The 20,730-nt window shown below is 58.6% G+C and overlaps 1 protein-coding gene across 3 annotated transcripts in view; it reads right to left on the reverse strand.

The window, feature by feature from the left end:
* Positions 1-375: 375 nt before the first annotated feature.
* The window catches only part of RRBP1 (ribosome binding protein 1), a 68,112-nt gene continuing 47,757 nt past the window's right edge, over positions 376-20,730 (reverse strand). For 2 of the 3 annotated variants that reach the window (XM_063601142.1, XM_063601144.1), the window contains exons 7-24: positions 19,397-19,550; positions 15,755-15,893; positions 14,196-14,374; positions 14,040-14,074; positions 12,193-12,283; positions 11,258-11,350; positions 8,566-8,658; positions 8,401-8,484; positions 8,169-8,258; positions 7,419-7,511; positions 7,003-7,074; positions 6,337-6,432; positions 5,292-5,375; positions 3,441-3,548; positions 2,647-2,730; positions 2,152-2,250; positions 1,458-1,601; positions 376-917 (exon numbers count right to left, since the gene is read on the reverse strand). In XM_063601142.1, coding sequence (XP_063457212.1) covers positions 879-917; positions 1,458-1,601; positions 2,152-2,250; positions 2,647-2,730; positions 3,441-3,548; positions 5,292-5,375; positions 6,337-6,432; positions 7,003-7,074; positions 7,419-7,511; positions 8,169-8,258; positions 8,401-8,484; positions 8,566-8,658; positions 11,258-11,350; positions 12,193-12,283; positions 14,040-14,074; positions 14,196-14,374; positions 15,755-15,893; positions 19,397-19,550 — 1,777 coding nt within the window. In that variant the 3' untranslated portion in view covers positions 376-878. Of the gene's footprint in view, positions 918-1,457; positions 1,608-2,151; positions 2,251-2,646; positions 2,731-3,440; positions 3,549-5,291; positions 5,376-6,336; positions 6,433-7,002; positions 7,075-7,418; positions 7,512-8,168; positions 8,259-8,400; positions 8,485-8,565; positions 8,659-11,257; positions 11,351-12,192; positions 12,284-14,039; positions 14,075-14,195; positions 14,375-15,754; positions 15,894-19,396; positions 19,551-20,730 lie in introns of all 3 variants that reach the window. The other variant, XM_063601143.1, reaches the window with a different exon arrangement.

Below are 20,730 nucleotides of genomic sequence, written 5' to 3' on the forward strand. Positions count from 1 at the left end.
GCCAGGACAGAGACCCCTTGTTCATTCCCGGACCTCCATCACACAACAGCCCAGGCCACCAGCCGCGCTCACAAACCTCAGCCCCTCCGGGATGCGGGGCAGCAGTAAATGTGTCTGGCTCTCAGGTGTCGCAGGCCCTGCCCCCTTATCCTGCCCGGAGGGCACTGAGGTCTGGGAGGTGACAAGGAAAACTGCTGGGGGCCCCGGAAGCAGCGAGTCTCAGCCCCATGCTACGCGGAGCTGCAGCCTCTGCCTTCAAAGCAGCTGAGGCCCACGCTTACTCTCTTCCCGAGTGCGCCCCCATCCCTTGGTTCTTCATCTTGGGCCCAACAGTGGGTGGGGGAGCCCCAGCAGAAGACCAGACGAGACCGCAGCACCGGGCACCAACGTTGGTTTTAATGGCATCAATACCCAGGAGGTCACACGTCAGTTCTGGTTGGCAATGTCTAGGGGTGAGGGGCTGTGGCCTCCAGTCGGCCCCACAGCCTTTGAGAACTGGCTGCCCGGTCCCACCCGCTTCCCGCCCCGCCCCACTGAAAAAACACTAAACGATTGCACTGACAGACAGACCCCAGAGCGCCCGGCCTCCCACACACCCACGGGGCTGTCAGAGTCAACCAGGGCTTTGGCGTCACTCAGCGGTGGCCCAGGGCTGCGCCCAGGATAGTGTTTATCAAATGTGACACAGGTTCATTTACAAACTGGGGCTCTGGAAGGTCTACTTCTGTGGCTCTAAGAGACTTGTCTCTCATGGCTTCTCTCGGAGCTACCGGAAGTTGGGCCTGGATAACGCTGTGTAGGTTGGTTGGTTTATTTGTAAGGAAGGTGTAAGGCATTTTGGTAAGTTGAACAGTAACTTCTTTTTCCAAAGAGGAGACTCAGACAGAGGTGCCCTCCTTTGAGCTGCTGCCGTCCTCCTGTGAACGAAGGCAGGTGGCGTGAGGGGGGCTGGGCCACGAGCCCTGGCAGAACCACCTGCCCTCTACCCTGGGCCTTTAGTCCCTCCCTGGATTGACCCCCTCAAGCCACTCCAGTCCCTCAGAGAACAGGAGCCACAGACCCCTGGGGCTGGGGGACAGGGAGGACTTGGTGGGAGCTGAGGGGGAAACCATCATCCTGCAGGGCAGGGGCTGGGGCACTGGCTAAGGGGCCCACACAGGTGCAAAGTGAGGACCTGGGCCAGCAGGGGGATCAGACACTCGCTTCCCAGCAAGGGAACCCCAGAAGGGTGGGTGGTGGGCCGGGTGGGCTGAAGCCCTCGTTAGGAAGTCTCTGTCCCCACTACCTCCGCCCAGCTCTACCTCCCCTGGGGCTCCCGGCCCAGCGCTCCCAGCAGCTCGACGACTCCGCCCAGCTCTGCCTCTCCCAGTCCTGCCTGCCCAGGGCTCCCGGTCCTGCCTCCCTGGGGCTCCCGGCAGCTCGACTCCTCCCGCCCTGCTTTGGCGCCAGGCACGCACTGTCTTTTCCAGCTGTTCCTGCAGCTTCTTCACCGTGTCCTTCTCCCTTGCCAGCTGCTCCTGGGTCGTCTTCAGAAGCTCCTGCAGTTTTATGGCGGCGCGCCCCAGGTCACTTGTTAACTTCTTCTCTTTTTCTAGTCTCTCCTGATGGTCAGAAGGTTGACGGGCGTCAGCCCTTGCACCAGCAGGAGGGCCACCCCAGCTATGCCCACAGGACCCTGACGCCAGGGGCTGGAGCCCTCTGGGGACACAAGGAAGGCAACTCCTGGTCACCCGGAGACAGGTGGTGACGACAGGGAGGAAAGCGCCCATGCGGACCGTGAGGGCTGGGTCCTGTGCTCTCAGCACCACCAGAACTTCCTGGGGCAGGAGCAGTCTACTCCGCACTGTCCAAGGCAGCACAGGAGACACACCTGACTACTGAGCGCTGGACGTGTGGCTGAGGAACGCACTTCACGTTCTACATGATTCACATTTCAACAGCCACCAGGACTAATGGCTGCCATGTGACCATGTGACACTGCAGGGCTAGGAGTCCCCACCCCAGCCCCGGGTAGTGACAAGGGGAACCAGTGCCGAGGGCAGGTCCCAGTGGGGTCGGCTCTCCCCTTCCTGGCCCCTTTCCGAGGCCAAGAGTGGCACCAGCCCCAGAGCAGACCCTCCAGATGTGACCCCCGCCCCAGCCCCTGCCTGCCTTCAGCTGTGAGGCCTCCTCTGTTTCTGAAGACTCTAGGGGGCCGGCTGTGCGGAGCTTCTCCAATTCTTCTTGTAACCGACATGCCGAGGTCTGAGCCTTGCCAGAGAGGGAAGTGAGGTCTGGGTGAGACGTCTTATAAACGGCTGTGCTGTCAAGACCCTACCGAGCACGCCTGGGGACCAGGGGGCCCCCCCAGCCTGATGGAGCAATAGCTCCATCCTGTAGCTGGAATGAGTGGACCAGACCCACAAGTTCTGACCCAGTCCCAGGCCCTCCAGGCTCCTCAGGGATGCAGACCACCCACAGGGCTCCCAAGGTGCCTCCAGCCTGTGCTCCACCTGCCCGGGCCCCACCCACTGCTGCCCAGAAGGCCCAGGCCCAGCCCAGGTGCTGCTGGGCACAGCCGAGCGGGGCAGGGCTGACCCACTCATTCCCTGGAGACTCAGGGCCCGGGGGCTGATGGGGGCTGAGAGCCACCAGGCAGGGCCTGACCTCCTCAAACTCGGCCGTGAGCTTCTGCCGCTGTGTCTGCTCATCCTCCAGGATGGCTTCTGTCCGCTCCAGCTGCGTCTTCAGCTGTGCAAACACCGCAAACATAACCCGGCAGCCCGGTGAGGAACCCTCCAGGGGCCCAGGGATCCAGCACAGGCACCGCTCTCTAGCTGCTTCTAGCTTCCCCTTTCCCTGCCCCAACACTCCCCTCGTTGGGGAGAGGGCACCTCAGCCCCTGGTACAGACTTGGGTGTGGCTCAGGAGCAGCTGATGGGGCCTCTGCAACCTCAGGGGCCTTTAATGAGACTCACAGGACAAGAAAGATGCCTCCGAGCCCTGGCCCCACGACAACCCCCTTAACAGCCACACCATGGCCACCCCAGGGACAGGCCCTGCCTCTTGGTGAGGACTCTTGGTGGCTATCGCCGGGCTCAAAACTCTGGAGAGCGAATATCCTGCTAGCGATGTCCCAGCCGGGGTTGCAGTGGGAGACAGTCCCCTTCGGTGGCTGCAGACCCTGCCCAGGGCTGCTCCTGAGCCCTGTAGGTGCAGACCCCAAATCGCGGACTCCCTCTTCGAGTCCCACCTCCCCCCCACTCCTCCAGCCACCTTCCTGTTCCATGCTCTGTGGCTTTCTCCGAACCTGGATGACCCAAATGGGGCAAAGCAGGGTGGGGTGGGGAAGCAGCGGAGGCTGGAGCAGCCAGTGCGGGGTTTAGTCGGAACGGAGGCAGCAGGGCCTGCACTCTTCTGGGATTAGTGGTGTTGTCTGGGGACCGGCTCACCGCCCTAACCTGAACGGGGTCCTGCTCAGCTGGGGGCGCCTCTGGGGAGGAAGCTGGGGCCCCAGCTATGTCACCATCCTCTACGTGGCTCTTCATTTCACTCAACTGCTGCCTGACCTGGAACAGGAAGGGGTGTGTTTGCAAATGCACAGCCAGTCGCACACCCACCATGCTCACTCCTGCAGGGACCCCCTCGGAGGACCGTAGCTGCTCTCAACAGCCAAAGTCCCTTCAGGGGACCTGGCTTGGTAACTGTGACCTATGTCTGGCCACCCCCGCCGCCAACCTGAGCCAAACCAAGGCCACCAAGCCTCTGGGCTAATGAGACCCAATGTGCTCTGCTCCAAGCCCAACCGGAGGGGAGCCCTCCCTTGGAGTGAGGTGACCCCTGATGGGCATGGCCCACAGAGCGAATGAATCCGAATGGAACCGGGGGGTGGCCGCCACACTGTCTACACCCCCCGTTTCTCCTTCAAGGATGCAGTCCACTGCTCAGAGCCCTTTCCGGGGTCTAGAAAAGATTATGAGATAACATTCTTGCCTAACAAGGTCCCCCACCCCTACGCTCCATCACTGGGGTTGGGTGGCATATCTGGCCGCACCCAAACCACTGGGCCTGCAATTTGAAGGGCAGGTGTCACTCGAGAGGCTCAGGTAGAGGTTCCAATTGGAGACCCGAGTAGGGCCCTTGGCATAAGCTCCCCAGGGAACATGGGTGGTGTCTGACCCTGCGCTGAGGGGCCACCCCAGGTACGTGGGAACCCCAGACATTCTTCCCCCTCTCTGAACAGCCCCTCCCAATGCAAATACCAAACTGCACAGCTGGAAGACAACAGAAACTCCAGGGGGTTTTCTCTGCACACCCCCGGGCCTGGGCCATGCCCCTGGGGCCTGTCACCCAGACTTCGCTCAGCCAAGGCTTCAGTGAGTGGCCCCTAGACACAGGAGACCTGGCCTGGGCAGCACTGCCCTCTGGTGTTCTGGTCCGGGTAAGACCTGAATGACCAAGGGGGACCGAGGGTGTTGGGAGCGTGTGCCGGACTCACTGGCTGCTGCAGGGGGAATGCCAGCCCATTTTTATTTAAAATTTCCCAATTTCTCCCTGTTGACAACTAATTCAAGATTTAAAAGAACACCGCAGATCAAACAGAACATGTCTGCGGCCTCACAGGGTGCTGCTCACAACACCAGCCTTGGGGCGGTACCAGATCCAGTGAGGCTGGGTGGAGCCTGCCAAGGAGCTGGGACTTGGCATCAGACACCTGAGCCGAACACCAGGAGGGACTCGAGGCCACCTGCACAGGCAGAGCTCCAGCGGTCTGCCAATGGGGCTGCTCTCTGCACCCGGCAGCTGGTACGGGGCCGGGTGTGGAGCAGGTCTTCCCTGCATGCCTGTGGCTTTGACTGAATTGATCTGTCACTGAGGTGAGAAAACCCACAGCACGGGACTTGCTGAGAGCCCCAGGGCAATGGGTGGCCAGGCCAGGAGGAACCCCCAGGCTTCCTGGTCTTGTGATGCCAGGGACTGCAATGTCCCTGACGCCCCCAGGTGACTACAATGGGCTCACAGGGAATGCAGACGCCCAGAGCTCTCACTACCTTGAACAGGGGACCAGGTAGCCAGGGGACAGGAGATGGAGTGGGAGCACCCTGGTCCCAACAGCCACAGGCCCAGCTCAGAGTTCTGGGCAAATGTGCAGGAAGGCCCCCAGAAGCCGGCCCCATGCTGCTCAACGGGTGACACTGTCCCTTCCCTAGGCTTTATCTTCGAGTGGACACAAATGCATGACTGGCAAATGCATCTCACACACGCAACGCCCCAGGTCACACTCCCGGCATGGGGACATGGAGGCCACCTACCAGGGCAAGCTCATCGCTCTGTTTCTGGGCTTCGCTCTTGGCGGCATCGAGCTGAGATTGAGATTCTAGGAGAAGTTGCCTCAGCTTGGGGAGAAAACAGAGGCGGGTGATGGGAAAAAAGGAGCGAAAAGGAGAAAACCAGTCCCCGTGAGTTAGCGCCGAAACATAAAACCTAACACATCCACTTAACCAAAACCATGAGGAGGGTCACAGCATCGGGCCGGCACAGGGCTCGCCAGGCTTCCTACAGCTACGATTTCTTTTTTGAGGACTTAGGAAGAATGGTGTTCACTGCGTACCTCTTTCAGGCCTTCACAAATGTTTACTGATTATCTCTGGCAAAAAAGGGCCAAAAGTTTGAGATGATTTTTTTTTCAGAGATGGTCTCAATCTGTCGTCCACGCTGGTCTTGAACTCTTGGGTTCAGGCAATCCTCCTGCATCAGCCTCCTAAGCAGCTGGGAACGGAGGTGCCCACCAGTGCGCCTGGCTTTTTTTTTTTTTTTTTTTTTTTTTGGTAGAGATGCGGCCTTGCTATGTTGCCCAGGCCGGTCTCAAATTTCTGGCCTTGAGCAATCCACCTCAGCCTTTCAAAGTGCTGGGATTACAGGCATGAGCCGCTGTGCCTGGCCCAAAAGTTTGAGATTAAACCAGAATTGGGATACTGGGCTTGTGCTTCTGCTTCTGAAGAGCAGAAAAAGTGTCAGATCTAAATCCACTCCCCACCAGATACGACATCAGCAAGCCAGGCAGAGAATCCCCTCGCGGAGGGATAACCTAGAATGTCAAACGCCTCCCTCGGGGCAGGGCTGCCTGGCTCTGCCCCTGTCCTGGCTGGGAGGCTGCCTTTTTGAAACCTGCCCTGAGAGACACCTCAGGCCTGACAGCCCAACGAGGGGCCTGTGAGGCTTCGGGCAAACGCCTGAGGACTCGGACTTCAAGGCTTATGTCACCGAGAGCTGCTCCCACAGGGCTGAGGAGAAGCAGCTCAGGGAGGACCGCAGATCTGCTGGGCAGGGGCTGCACTCCTTGGGGGGCAGACTCACCCCTGCCACCTCCTTGGCGTAGTTCTGGCACTCGGTGCTGGCGGCCGCCATGTGCTTTTCCAGCTCTGCCTCCAAATGCGACGTGTGCTCCCTCACCTGGACAGATGCACAGACACGCACACGCATGCGCCAGCAGCCTCTGCTCAAAGGGCACTCACCTCAGGGAGCAGGCTGGCCCTGGGATAGGTGAGGGCTCTCGGGAGATCCCTGAGGCCCACCAGCTACCAAGCAAACGAGAAACTAGTCCGTGGCAAGAGAACCCCTTACGGAAAGTGGCAGGCTGCACCCGGGCACTCCTGGGGACTGACATGCTCTTAGATTTACTTGCAAAGGCAGGTACCCAGGGTACCTTCTCCAGGGCTCCCTGTGGCGTCTGAAGGGGGCAGTGGGGCCACCTTGACTGTGAAGGCCGTGGCAGAAGCCCTGTTCACCAGGGCTGGGCAGGTCTGCACAGGGCCCGTGGCTGGGTCTCAGGGTCCTCTGAGGTAGTAAATGTTTCTCATTAAGGAAAAACAGGATGGACAAGATCCCTTGGCTTGAGAGAGAATGCCTCTCTTAAGGCACACGGTCCATGAGGAAGAAATAAGTGAAGTGCCCTCTGCATTAATGTCACTTTCAAAGAGGCTCCCGGGACAAGAGAAAGAGTTCTCTGAGCAGAGCACATACCTGGTCGGAACTTTCAAGTTCTCCTTTTAGCTTCTCTACAATCTCTTCGAGATGTTTCACTGTGACCCGTGACTACAAAGCAAGGGAAAGGCTCCGTCAGACACGAGCACCTGGGGGTGTCTCCTTCCAAGGCCATGCTGGGACCCGAGCAGGACTGACCCAACTTAGGAAGCCCCGGGGGTGCCCACTCCACCCAGCTGGGATGGTCACCCTGGCGCCATCTGGCAGTGTCTTCCTAGGCGAGGGCCTCCTGGAGGACGGACTGAGCTGTCATCCCGCAACTGTGCTTCAAAGGGTGTCGTGGAAAAGCCCCACCGAGACACACGAGTCTCACAGGTGACAGAGACAATCCTGTCAACTCTCCCCTGGGCTTCATGTGCTCCACGGCGCCGGGAGGCAGGCAGGGCTGCATATACCTTCTGGAGCTCCTCCTCTGCGGCGCCCACCTTGGCCCTCCACACCTGCTCCTCCTCCTCCACGCTCTTCTGCAGGTCTCTGAGCATGCCCTCCTGGGGGGAAACCGAGGTGAGGCAGGGCCCTCTCCCTCCCGGGAGCCGCACCACACAACCGCATCTTCCTGTCCCTGCAGCCCTGGCGACCTGCCGTGCTCCGCCTGCTGACTTCATGAGCGCCAGCATTAGGTGGGGAGGGAAGGCAGCCACTGTCCTGGGAGGGAGGTCCTCTGGCCAGTGGGCCAGTGTGGCTGCAGTGCCAGGCAAGGAAATGAGGTCTGTGACCTGCACGGGACCACTAGGATGCTTGTTACTGCCAGGGTTTGCCACCAGCACCAAGCGTGTCAATGGCCCAGGACGAGGAGCACAGGATGGGCCGGCCAGAGAGTGGCAGGGCTAGACCTGGCATTGCTCTTAGAGTCACAAAGGGGGTTCAACCTGGCAATCACCAGCTGCTTACCCCGTCCTTTCCCTTTCTCAGCTTAGAGACCGGCCCCAAACCTTCAACTTGGCCTTCTCTTCAGCTTAGAAACAATGACGACCTCAGAGGGTGCCATCCATTCCCTTTACCATGCAGCCGAAGAACGGGGCCCAGAGTCACAAGGCCAGTGGGCTTTTCCAAAACACCAGGCCACCTCCTGCCCCATAGGCCCCGAAGCTCTCCTTCCCTGCAGCCTCCCAGGGATGCCCAGCTGGCAGGTTCCCAATGCTCACCGTCTCCGCCAGGATGCTGCGGTACTGGTCACACTCGGCCTGCAGTGTGCTCTGCGTCTCCTCGGCCTCCCTCAACTTGGAGGCCAGGTCCTGAGAGAGGGAAGAACAGGTGTTTAGTTAGCCACACACAGAGGTTTTTCTCTTGGCTTCCCGTTGAAATGACTTGGGGCAGCCCCTCTTCCTGGGGACAGGGGAGCCCGACAGAGGAGCCTTGCCAGGCAGCCACACTTACCGAGGAGGGCTCCGCAGGAGCTGGCGGGTGCTTCAGCAGCGTGGGGCCTTTCTCTTTGAGATCCTGCAGCCACTCGGTGTAACTCTGCAATGAAACACATTCGGTGAGACCCGGGGACGTTCCCTGAGAACTGTGAGGTCCCCGGGAACCACCCTCCCCTCCTACCTGTTGTGCCAAGACAGAGAGTTCTGGGAGCAGAGCCAGCAGGGCCTCCATGGTCTGCGCCTCAATCAGGCAGAGCTGCTTCTCCGATTCCTCCTGGGGGGTGGGTGGGGAAGAGCGGAAGGTGTTCAGCTGCGGAGGTGTGGGGCACCTCCCCAGGTCTTTACTGATATGCCCGGGTCTCTGCCCCAGAAAGGGCACATCCTCAGCTCTTCAGGGAAGCGACAAGAATCAAAGGAGAAGATGAGGCTCCATGGGGCTGACTGTAAGCAGAGGGGTTACCCAGCCTGTGCCTGGTCCATTTCAAACAGACTAAGCTCTGATGAAAGGAGCATACTGGGTCAGGCCAAGATGGCAGGTGCCAGCTCCCGGGACATCTCCCAGCAGGGACAGTCTCCACCAGCTCTCACTTCCTGAGCTCTCTGGGCATGTGTGCATGTGTGGGGGAATTTGGGGGGTCCGCAGTTGATGTGTGAGAGCCAGGGCAGGAAGAAGGGATGGGAGGACACTCATGGCCCCCAGTGTTTTGGAATCTAGAGCTGTGATGGGGATGGGGGTGAAGGCAGGGAAGCAGTGCGTCTGCTGGCGGCACCACCGTCAGGGGCTAGTGGCAGCCAGGAAGGGGCAACCCAGAGAGGCTCATCTCCAGCCACCCTGGAGAGGGTGGATCAGCATTCCCCCTCTGCAGAGGGAGAAGCCCACTCAGAGGAGACAGGGACTTTGCACCCTGTGCCATGCTGGGTCGGACACCCCCTCAGTCCTCAATGAAGAGCCAGCAGCCCCCATTCAAAGCACAGCAAAGAAAAGGAAACAAAGGGGGCCCGAGGGAATCATGAAGCAAAGCCTAGGACCACAGTGTCCCCCGGGAGACAGCTGGGCTCTCCCACACCCCGAGGGGAAGGCTGCTGGGGTAACAGCCTGTGTCTGGCCCTGCCACCACCTGGACAGGCCTGGCCTAAGACCCAGGGAGGCCCCAGGAACTCCACCTGGATCAGAGCCGATGGAGTGTTAACTCCCCCGAGCAGAGTCCTGGAATGTGCATGAAGGATGCTGACCACCAGACACCCAGCCTGAGCGCAGCGCCCTCTGGCCTGACGCACACCTGAGAAGCGGGCCCTTCCTGGCTGGCCAGGTTATCCACAGGTAGGGCCCGTGACCCATGTGGACCCTTGACCTCACGACCACCACTGAGGCCTCTAGTTGTGAGTCAAGGCAAGCTGGAGACCCAGAGGCCACCTTCTATCTGGATGTGTGACCACAATCAAGTCAGGTGACATCTCTGGTCACAGCTTCATTTACCACATGGTAGCCAGTCTCTGAGGTCACTGGGGGATAGAAGGCCAAGATTCTAGGAGTCTAACTATAGCTCTCACAGGGTGGCCTGAGGCGATCCTTCACCTCCTGCCCTAGCTAGTTGTCCTCATCTGATACAACCCTCAGGCTTCCTGGGAATCACCGCAAAGCTCCTGCCGTTGGGGGAGATATTCCTGTGAGGGAGGCTGGGAGGGGAGGCCCTTTCATGAGGTAGGAAAACGTGTGTGACCTCAAAGTGTGGGCAGGGCCTTTAGTTGCAGCTGCTGCTGGCCATGTCCCCTGGCCAGAGCCTCCTCACTGGCTCCTGGACAGCCCAGCACCCCAGAAGCAACCCGTGGGCTCAGACACTGGGAGACGCCTGCACACGCCCCACCTGGACAGCATGGAGCGCAGGGCCAACGCGGCCTCTGTTCCCCGAGTGCTCGCTGCAAACAATGTCCTCCCCTCTGTGACTTAAAGACTCCTCATGGCACTGGGCGTGGTGGCTCACGCCTGTAATCCCAACACTTTGGGAGGCCAAGGCAGGCAGATCACTTGAGGTCAGGAGTTGGAGACCAACAAAGCCAACATGGCAAAACCCCATCTGTACAAAACATGCAAAACTTAGCTGGGCGTGGTGGTGCACGCCTGTAATCCCAGCTACTTGAGAGGGTGAGGCAGGAGAATTGCTTGAACCCAGGAGGCAGGGGTTGGAGTGACCTGAGATCACGCCACTGCACTCCAGCCTGGGCGACAGAGCAAGACGCCGTCTCAAAAGAAAAAAAAAGTCTCCTCACAGAGCCCCCTGGGCCATGACTTCAGAGGCCCAAGCAGCAGGATTACCCCGACAAAAGGACACACAACAGAAATAACACCAAAAAAGCTCATAAAGAGTGCAGCCTCGGGCTCACTGCCTCCAGTCCCACCCCAGCAGCTCTGTACCCTCAGCCAGAGAGACCAGCACAGAGAAGCCCATCAAGGGGGCACCCGCATCCCTCTCTCGGAAAGGAGCAAGTGAAGAAGGGAAGGACGGCAGGGAAGGAGGTGGGAGGGGGAGGTGGATGTAGAGCCGGGGTCTGGCGTGGACTCAGGAGCTCTGAGGCCAAGGCCACTCTGTGCGCACTTAGTGCACTGTGTGCGTCCTAGTGCACCTGTGCGTCTGTGTGTCCTAGTGCATCTGTACGTCCTAGTCTGTGTCTGTCCTAGTGCCTCTGTGTGTGTGTCCTAGTGCGTCTGTGCATGCTAGTGCGTCTGTGTGTCCTAGTGCTTCTATGCGTTCCTAGTGCCTCTGTGTGTCTGTCCTAGTGCATCTGTGCGTCCTAGTGCATCTGTACGTCTTAGTGCATTTGTGCATCCTAGTGCACTTTGCATGGTGGGGGTGTGAGTGTGGTCGGGCTCTGACCTTGGCCTGGGTCAGGGAGTGCAGCTTCTCCTTGCAGGCCTGCTCGGCCGTGGTCAGTGCCTCCATGGCCTTCCAGTTCTTCTCCCGGAGGTCCTGGAGGAGACACAGGTGAAAGGTCAGCAGCCTGCACTGGCAGCACGGGCTGCCTAAGCTGGTGTCAGACAGGACAGGGCCCAGAGACCCTCCTTGATGCCACCCTGGCCCACAGAGGACCTGCCACGGGAGAAAATGCCCTTTCCTTGGCCCATGACCATGGCGCCTGAACACAAGGCCTGGGTGCCGTAGCCAGAGGTGGGCAGCATGGCACAGGGTGAAGAGGTGGTGCCCTTTCGATAAAGACACCACTAGCCAAAGGGAGGAGGGAGGGCAAGCCTGTGTCCTCAGAGGGAAGAGGTTCCTGCCACCAAATGGTTAGTGCTGATCCCTTGGGCCAGCTCTGGCAGAGCCTGGCACAGGGAGGCCAAGGCCAGGGCCTGCCTTGGGAAGCTGCAGCCTCTGCAGGGAGCAACCGGGCCAGCCAGCAAGCCCGGCTCTGTGAGAAGGGGGCAGGAGGGTGTGGCCGAGGCCACACCAGGACAGCAGGCATGCCACCTGCCGAGCTTCTACATCCCCTTCTCCTGGACCAGGATCCCCACTTAAGGCAACCACGTGACTCAGGCCAGGCCAACGGCACACTGTCCCCACCCCAGGGATGACTCCACGCTTGAGCGAGTGGCGCAGGCTGATCCACAGGCAGTCAGCCCTGGGTCTTTGGCGGAACTCAGGGGTGAGCGGACGCACCCCCCACACCCTGGACCCCCATAGCACAATGGGGTGTAGAAACACAAGCTCAGCCCTCCCCCGAGTCCAGGGCGGGTGCCACATAGCAGAACCTTTCCCGGCCCCACCTGTGCTTCCCTGGCCCGTCCGTCCCCGCCTGTGCCTGCCGCACTCACATTGTTCTTCACTTTCTGCTGCTCGACGGCCTCCCTGAGCTCAATGGCCTCCTTCTCCAGACCCGACACCTGGGACTCCAGCTCCTTGAGGCTGAAGGGACACAGCGAGGTCACCGCCTAGGCTCCAAGGGGCTATAGCCCCCACAGATCCCACCTAAGGCCCCATCCAGGGAGGAGCACCTTCGAGGCTGAAACACCTGGCCAGGGATGGTCCCCTCTGGCTGCCCCCACCTCACCCAGCGTGAGCTCCCAGGGAAGCCTGAGCAGCCCCCAACACCCTCCCCTCCCCCCGCCATCCAGAGCACTGACCCCAGAGCTGTCACCAGAGTCCCAGTTGGTGACACCGGAGAGTTGGGTTTCCAGGAGAGGTGGAATCGTGACCCTGCCCTCAGAGCTCTCCTGGGGCCCTCACAGCTTTTCCCTTCAATCCCCACATCATGTGACAGCCTCCGCCGGCAAATCACCCCAAGAGCATCCCCAAAAGAATGAGACTCCAAGGAAGAGGTGTCAGCAGGCCAGTGGCAAGGACACACTGACAATCACACCCTTGGCAGCCACTGCCCGAATTCTAGAATATCTGGGGCTGAATTGCTCCTCTCTACTCCAGAGCAGGATGGCCCAGCCTACACATAACTTTCAGATCAACTGTTTGAGAAGGAAATAAAAGCACCAATTTCTGCCAGACACATCTACATGATGCAAGAAAATTCAGATTGATCCTAACTACAACATGAGTTCATTATCCTAGTAATATGCTGTGTGGCCCAAGAATCTGATCTTAAAACACGAGAGCAAAACAACAACCTCTCTACCCCAACAAACACCACCAGGAGAAACAAAGTTTGCCCATGCTTTTTGGGAAAGGAAGGTGGACAAGGTTTGGTTGTGGGTCATTCTGGGCCCTCAGGGAGGCTGGCTTCCTTTCCCAGTCCCCAAGCTGCAGAGCCCAATGCCAGGGAACATGGGCTGTGGCCTGGGGAGCTGCCTCTGCTGAGAGGCACACAGGGAGGTGCTTCTTTGGTGACGAGGGTCAGGACAAGGGAACTTTGTGAACTGATGGCCTAGGACACATCTGACCGTGTGCGAGGGAATGCAGGACACCCTCCATGCCTCCCCCACCTGCTGCTGCATGGACCCCTAGCCACGGCGGCCAGGACCTGCCTCCCGAGACTGTGGGCATGTGCTACAGGAGGCGAGCCCCAGAAGTGACAGTCACAAGGACTCTGGCCCCTGACTCGAGCCACCCCACCCAGGTGTTGGCTCCGGCCTTAGCAACAGCAAATAAACACTCCCCGAACATGGCCTGGCGCTGGTGCTGCTGACACGGAGGGAAAACAAGGTCTGGCCAGCAGTGAAGTCACCTCACAGATGGAGGAAAACAACGCTGAGACGCTGCCAGCTCTGCCCGACGCCTCAAACCTGTGCTCCAGCAGCAAGCCTGGGTTCGCCATTCTGGGTTGTGCAACCATTTTTCCTGTTAGAGTTCCTGACCTCAGCCCCTAAAATCCCTTGCTTGTACACACAGAACCTCTGACCAGTCAGTCCCTTCCCACAGAGGGATGGACAGGTGGATGGATGGACGGCAGGTGGCAGGGGGTGCTCCCACCCTGGCTGAGGCCACTCTGGAACGATGTGATCACGAAGCTCTCTGCAAGGCCGCCTTCTTTCCCGCCCAGGCCTGTCCCCTGTCCTCTAAATCACCGGAGGATGGGGGAGGGAAGGGAGCCTCTGAAAGGAGCTCTTCTGCAGAGGACCTGAGCACCCTCCTGAAAACCCTGGCCCCCCAAGGGTCTTTGGTCCCCCGGGCTGAGGCTCAAGTGAGCAGGCAGGCTGCTTCCCCAGCTTACCGAGTCTGCTGCTGGTCAGCCTCCGCCTGGCTGGCCTGGAATGAGAGACAAAAGCTCCTTGGTCTCCAGGAGACTCATCTCACGCAGCGGGGCTAGTCCACCCACCTGCTGGATGGAATTCCCTTTCCTCCCCATGGCCCCAGGCAGAAGGCTGACCTGGGCGTCCTGGGCGTCCCGCACCTGGCCCGCCTCCAGCAGGGCCTCAATGGAACGGATTCTCTCTGTGAGCTGGGAGTTCTCCGCCCTGGCCTCCTGGAGCTGCCCGTGGAGGCCACTCAGCTCCTCGCATTTGCTGCGCACCTCCGCCTCGGAGGACTGTAACTTGCTGTGCAGCTCTGGTGCAGAGGAAGGGAAACAAGAGAAGTTAAGAGACTGCAAACCCCGGGGGGTGTGAAGGATGCCCTCACTGCTGCCCTCTTAGCACACGTGGGGCACCGAGGGCTTCCTCCTGCCTCCTCTGTGTGTCTGGGGCTCTTAAGACATACTACTGACCACTGGGGCCTCTTGTTAGCGGTTGAAGAAAGTGCCACTCTGGCATCACTTCTGAGAACCGTCAGGGTAGAATGCAATGCTCTCAGGACACTCATGAGAAAATGATAGAGAGTGGAAATGGACTCCAGCTGAGGCTTTTAAAGATTCATCTTCTAGAAGACTCTTTTTCTTACTGAGACCAGAAGTTCCTTAGAAAGTGGCTAGGTGGACCCCACTGCCACACCTCCCCCACCTCCCTGGCTGGGTCCCCCTCAATCCCCAAGACCTCTTCACAGTCGAGAAAGGCCAGGGGGTGACTTTTCTGCCCTGAGCCCCTTTCTCCCCTTGAGGTGTCCTCCTCCTCAGGTCACCTCGGACAGTCCCGTGGGTCTAAGTGTCATCTTCGTGCCTCTGAGGCTGCACTCTCCCCAACCCCAGGCTCTGCCATCTGCCTCTTCTAAATGAAGCTCTAGTTAGACAACGCAAACCCAACATCCCCACCTCCCAGGACTCCTCATCTTCCTCCCTCGCCCACTGCCGAAGCCTATGAGCCCACACCCGCCATCTGTCAAGTTGCCCTCTTTGCTAGCACCTCTGCGGCCACCTGGGCCCCACCCGGCACCCACAGCAGTGCTTGGCCTGGGGAGGGGCTCGGGAAGCACCAGTGAGCCAAGGGCCAGGGGCCTCTCACTGGCACCTTCAGCTCCCTTTCTCCAGGGGCTCTCGGCCCTCCATCCCTGTCACCCTTTCCATGATCGACTGGAGCAAGGGAACCACAGGCTTGTAAATCCTGCCTGGCCTCCTGAGCTGACTGAGCTGGGAGAGTAGAAAGGCCCAGAACACACATTTAGCTGAGACGCCTCAGGATCTCCCTGGCTCACCCACAGCCACTGCGGACCCAGGCTTGGGAGGGAAGCAGTGCCTTCCACCCCCATATGCCCTGCTCCCATGCACACCAGGCCCTCACAGGCCTTGCCCCCCACTTCTAGCCCCTGTAGGTCCCATCCTCACAGCTCCACCCCCCCACCTCTGGACTGCGCCTATAGGCTGACTGCGCCCCCTGCCAGCCCCTGACTGGGCATAATCCCCTGCTCTTTGACTTTCTGAGGGGCAGTCAAGGGATCCGTTCTGCCCTCACCCAACAGGCCTAACCCACTGAGTTGTGGTACTGGCAGTGGGGCTGGGCCGGCATGCAGACCCAGCACCCTGCACTGAACCCCCGGCCCCACTGCCGCCGCCCTTACCGGCCATCTGCTGCTGTTGCTCCTGGGCCTTCTCGGCATCCGCCCGGAGGCTGGCGTGGCTGCTCTGCGTGTGGCACAGCTCCCGGCTGACCTCGTCCAGGCGCTTCTGCAGGCCCTCCTCACTCTCCCTGTGGGACGCCTGGGGACGGGCAGGGGAGTGGGGCAGTGAAGACGTGGAAGGACCAGGCCCTCAGCGGCTCTGCGGTGGAGGCGGACAGAGCTCTTTACCCCACCAAAGCCCCATGCAGTCTCTGGTCCATGCGGGAAGGAAATGCATCCCTCAAGGCTCTAGAACCCGCACAGGCTTCACTTCGGCCAGAACCCTTTCATGGGGAGAAGGCAGCTGCCAGGGATCCACACTCACTTCCCAGTTCTTTTCTGAGTCCCTATTTTTACATTCTCAAGTGATTCATGAAGACGTGGTTACTGCAAGAGTCCAAAGATACTGATTCAGAGTAAACTAGCGACATTTCCCAATCCAGTCCTCGATTCCTCTCCCAGGGGCGGACAGTTTGGTGGGTCTCCCACCTGCAGCTCCACGCGTTACACACACACACGCACGGTGCACCACTGCGATCACGCTATAGGGCAGTGCTCTTAGTTCTTAATATTAGGTTGAACCACACATGAAATTGTCAGTGTTTGACCATTTTTACCTACAAAAATGGCAATTTCACAGGCTTCAAAAGTATCTCAGAGACATTTCCTCACTCAGGACAGACGGGCCCACCACACCCTTGTTTAGGAGCCACACAGAGCTTCAGTGTTTGCCCAGCTCCCGGCTCAGCGTCAGGCAGGCTCTGGCAGTCCCAATCGGTGCCCCACAGGACACCCTCATCCACCTGTAAAGGATTCCCACACACTGGGGCAGAAGTGCTGGCCAAGGCCTCCATTTAACCAGCCCTTTGGAGAACTCAGTTCTCCAAAAAGCCCGACCACTGATTATTCATTAACAAGCTTGTCTGGGGGCAGAACCAGGTAAGAGGGGCATCAACAGATGGCTGCTGTTTAAATAAGAGGCTGTGAGTTATCCCTCGTCAATGCCTTTACCAAGCTGATCCCATCCACATCCGTTTTCATTTTCTTTTAGGGCAATGGCTGCACAACCTGGAGCTGGGGTAACTGCTCAGATGAGCACCATCCGGGCAGAGGCGTGGCTGGAGCCAGTGAAGCCATCACCAAGGAGGTGGCCACTAGGCCATGGTTCACGTGTACTGTGCAGTGAAAACTGGGGGCAGCTTTAGGATGGGCAGTGCTTTCTGCATTAGAACGTAGCAGGGGATTACTCAGTTCCAACTCCTAGGGAGGAAACGAAAGGAGTGACTGCAAGCTGCTCCCAGAAAGCACACCTGCTTCTCCTCTGCCAGGCGTCCCGGGCAGGAGCCTGCCTTGCACCCACCGGCTCCAACACCCTCACACCTCTGCCTCGACCAGGATACACAGGGCAGGGTCATTGCACGACTGGAAGAAAACACACCAGCTGCTGCTGCTTTTTTTCTTTAAGAAAAGGAACTCCAGCTCAGACTGCAGGGAGACTGACCGCACATGTTCTTCCGTTTGTTACTAACATTGATTAGAACTCTGATTCCAGCAACAAGCAAACAAAAACCCACCCACCTTCAGGAACCCCAAACTTAAAATCTTTGATGGAAACCACAGGCCTCCATCTTAAGACCTGAGGTGACAACTGTCTTTGCCTTGAAGAGAATGTTGTTAGCACAGCCAATCACACTGAACAATTTCAGAAGTGGGTCCCATGGCTGGGCGGGCCCAGCTGGGGACTTTCATAAGGCCCTCCTGGATTTCTAAGATTCAGTTCTTCTAGAAGGATGTCATCAGCACCTTCAATGGGTACTTTCTTCCAAGCAGGCCCCAAGAGGCCGTCCGGGGAGAGACAGGCAATGAGGGGCAGGGCACCTCCCTGATGCCAGTGCTCCAGGACCGAAGGTCAGCACAGGCCACCCCCGCCCTCATTCCTGCAGAGCTGGCTGGCAGTGAAGGGGCCTCAGGTGAAGGCAGGACAGTCACAATATGGAAAGAGCCCCATTTTCACCTCAGCAAAAAAGAGACATTTTCTACAACCTCAACCGCCAGTCTGACTTGGAGATATCTTGAATAAAATGTTGTAGAGTTCACATTGAGCTCTTTTTCTGAAAAGCACTGATCTAGTCCTAGGCACTCTGGGTATAATAGCATGGTTAACTCCCACAGTCACCCTGCAGGACAGCTCCTACTATCCTGTCCATAGTACAGATGGGGAAACTGAGGCTCTGAAATAACTTGCTAGGAAGTGGCAGAGCCAGGACCTGAACCCGACAGCTGGCGCCAAAGGCCTCACTGTCAATCACTGACTTGACAGGCACAGCATCTTTGGTGTCAGACTGGAGAGCAGGGAATCCTCTGCCCAGCCCCAGGCTGTGGACAAGGACCCTGAGTCTGGAGAGGACAGGAGATACTGGGAGCCTGGGGGCCCTGGCTAGATCCTTCATAGGAATGACACGTGATGGTGACAGACCAAGCCCAGTTCCAGGCCCAGATGGACCACAACCGTCCAGGAGCCTTTAAAACACAACCATGGGCAGGCACACCCCACAGCTTTTCAACTCCCTGTTCTGAGTGGGTCTGCTTCACATGAACATCAGAAAACACCAAATTATCCATCTCAATTCCACCCCAATTCAAACTGTTTCTTTGTCCATGTTCTCTTCTAGTCCTTGCACACGCTCAAACATCACTCTTAAAATTTCGTGTCTGTTCTAGCTCCTTCCAAGAGGCAGCACTAATGCCCCCATGCACTACAGCCTGGTTTCAATGATGGGACAGAAAAAGGGCCCTAAGCCCCTGGGGTCTCCTCATTATCCAGAAAAGTTAAACCCAAGTGGGCATGACATCAAGGTGCCTCATGCCCTGGGTAACAGCCCTATGTGGGGTCCACCTGCCCAATACAGGCCAGCAGACGGATGGGAATTCATCAGGCAAGGCCTCTGGGCTGGGAAAACATGCTGCATGCTGCCCGTGTCCCCCTGGGGACAGAGGGACAATCTTCCTCCCTCTGAAGGAGAACAGGCACCCTCCTGGGAAAACAGGCCTCAAGGCCACACCCAGAGGCTGAGAAAGAAGAAACCCCACTGGCCTTGAAGCCAGAGGCTGCGTCCACAGCCTGTGGGCTCAGCTGGCTGCTCCAGAGCTGCAGTACCACAGTGGGGGCAAGTATGGGAGGAAAAACACGGCTCCAGAGCGAGACTTGGGGTTCAAATTCTGCTTCTGCCATGTCCTGGCTGGGTGAACTTGAGGTAGTTGCTGAACTTCTCTGCGCCTCAAACTCCCTTATGGGTAAAAATGCAGACACTACCAGTGCCTACCTCATAGGGTTACAAGGAAAAGTGGCTGAGTTAATGCTTGAAAATGCTCAGAACAGTGCTTAGCATACAGAAAGCTCCCGCTTGATGCCAGCTGTAACTACTACCAAGGAGACTAAGGTGAAGAGTTTGAGCCCCAGCCCTGCAGACACCATCATCTGTCCCAGTCAAGGCTAGAAACGGGTGCCCAGTGTGGCACGGCCAGCCTGGGCCCATCCCCACTATGCAGACAGGCTTGCTGGACAGTGAACAGGGCACTGAGGCGGCCACTGCCCCGACTCACCTGCAGCTGCAGGACCTGCTTCTCGAAGGCAGCTGCCTTGGCTTCCAGAGCTTTCCGCTGCTGCTCATCTTGCCGCACAGCCTCTGACTTCTCCACCAGCTCTTTGCTGACCTTGCTGAGCTCCTGCCGAAGCTTGGCCAGCTCTGCGTTCTGCCTGCAAGACAGTCACCAGCCCGACTAATGGAAAGAAAAGGGTGATGGGATCGGTGGTCCAAGCCCTCCCTCCAGGACTCCAGCTCTCTTGTAAGTAAGCAGTTGCCCAAGTCTTGAAGCCATTACCAAAGCCACTTTTCCATTATCAGCTGTGTGGGGTTGGGCATGTGTTTTGTTGATGACATTGTTTTACCCATATACTGCATGAACCAGAGACAGCATAGAGCAAATGTGCACTAAAGCATCCCAGGGGAGCCCCTCCCAGAAACAGCCAGAAATTCACAGAAAACAGCAACACAGTTCTGGGTGCAAACCAGCCTCGAGATGAAGATCCACCCGCCTTGACGCCCTGTAGGCCTGTGGGCAGCAGCCCACGGAGTCCACGTGCCCCCTCACTGGCCAGCTGGACCAGGGCCAGGCTGGGGAGGCTGCCCAAAGCCAGAGCCTGAGGTGCTTACAAAACAGACCCTTTAGGACTGCACTTCAAAAGCTGGGTCTCGGGAGCTGGGAGGAATGTTCCGGAGTTACAGAAGGAGACTTAAAGGAAAAGGGGGCAGCTGGAGGCCTGCCTTTCCAGCGTAAGGCGTGTGATCAGGATGCCACTCCCTCACTAGCAGACGCTGCCTCAAGGCCAAAGACTGACTGTCCAACCAAGGGACACCACCAGACGAGACTGTCCCAAAGCCTGGGACGCAGCACCAGGCCAGGCGGAGCTGGGAAACCGGGCTGAGGCTAGATTTGCTCTGCTGCCTGCGGGGTGGTGGGTCCCACCTCTCTGACTTGGGGGCTGCCTCGTCTGTACTGGGGAGGCCACACCAAAGCCCACTGTAGGGCCATCAGCTCCATGCTTCACAAGGCCAAGGTTCAAGTGACCTAGGAGGGAGGCGGAAGGTCGTGTGGTGCCCTCAAGATGGACTGGGAGCTCTGAAGTGGGCCTGGGAAAACACATCCCGCTGCTGAGAGCCACCCACCAGCCAGAGCTTCTGGACTGGCAGGGCCACCGCCTCAGTGTGACAAGTCTCCTGGCTTTAGAGCCTTACCCAGTAAGGAGGCCACAGCAGATCCTATGTGGGGAGACGCCAGAGAATTTCTCAGTCCCCACATTTGCCTTCTGCTGTGGCTTTTGGGGAACCAGCAGCCACAAACCTCCAACCAGCCGATGGCTCAGGAAGGGGACCCAG

The sequence above is a fragment of the Pan paniscus genome, chromosome 21, assembly GCF_029289425.2.
Source record: "Pan paniscus chromosome 21, NHGRI_mPanPan1-v2.0_pri, whole genome shotgun sequence".
Classification (NCBI taxonomy): Eukaryota; Metazoa; Chordata; class Mammalia; order Primates; family Hominidae; genus Pan; species Pan paniscus.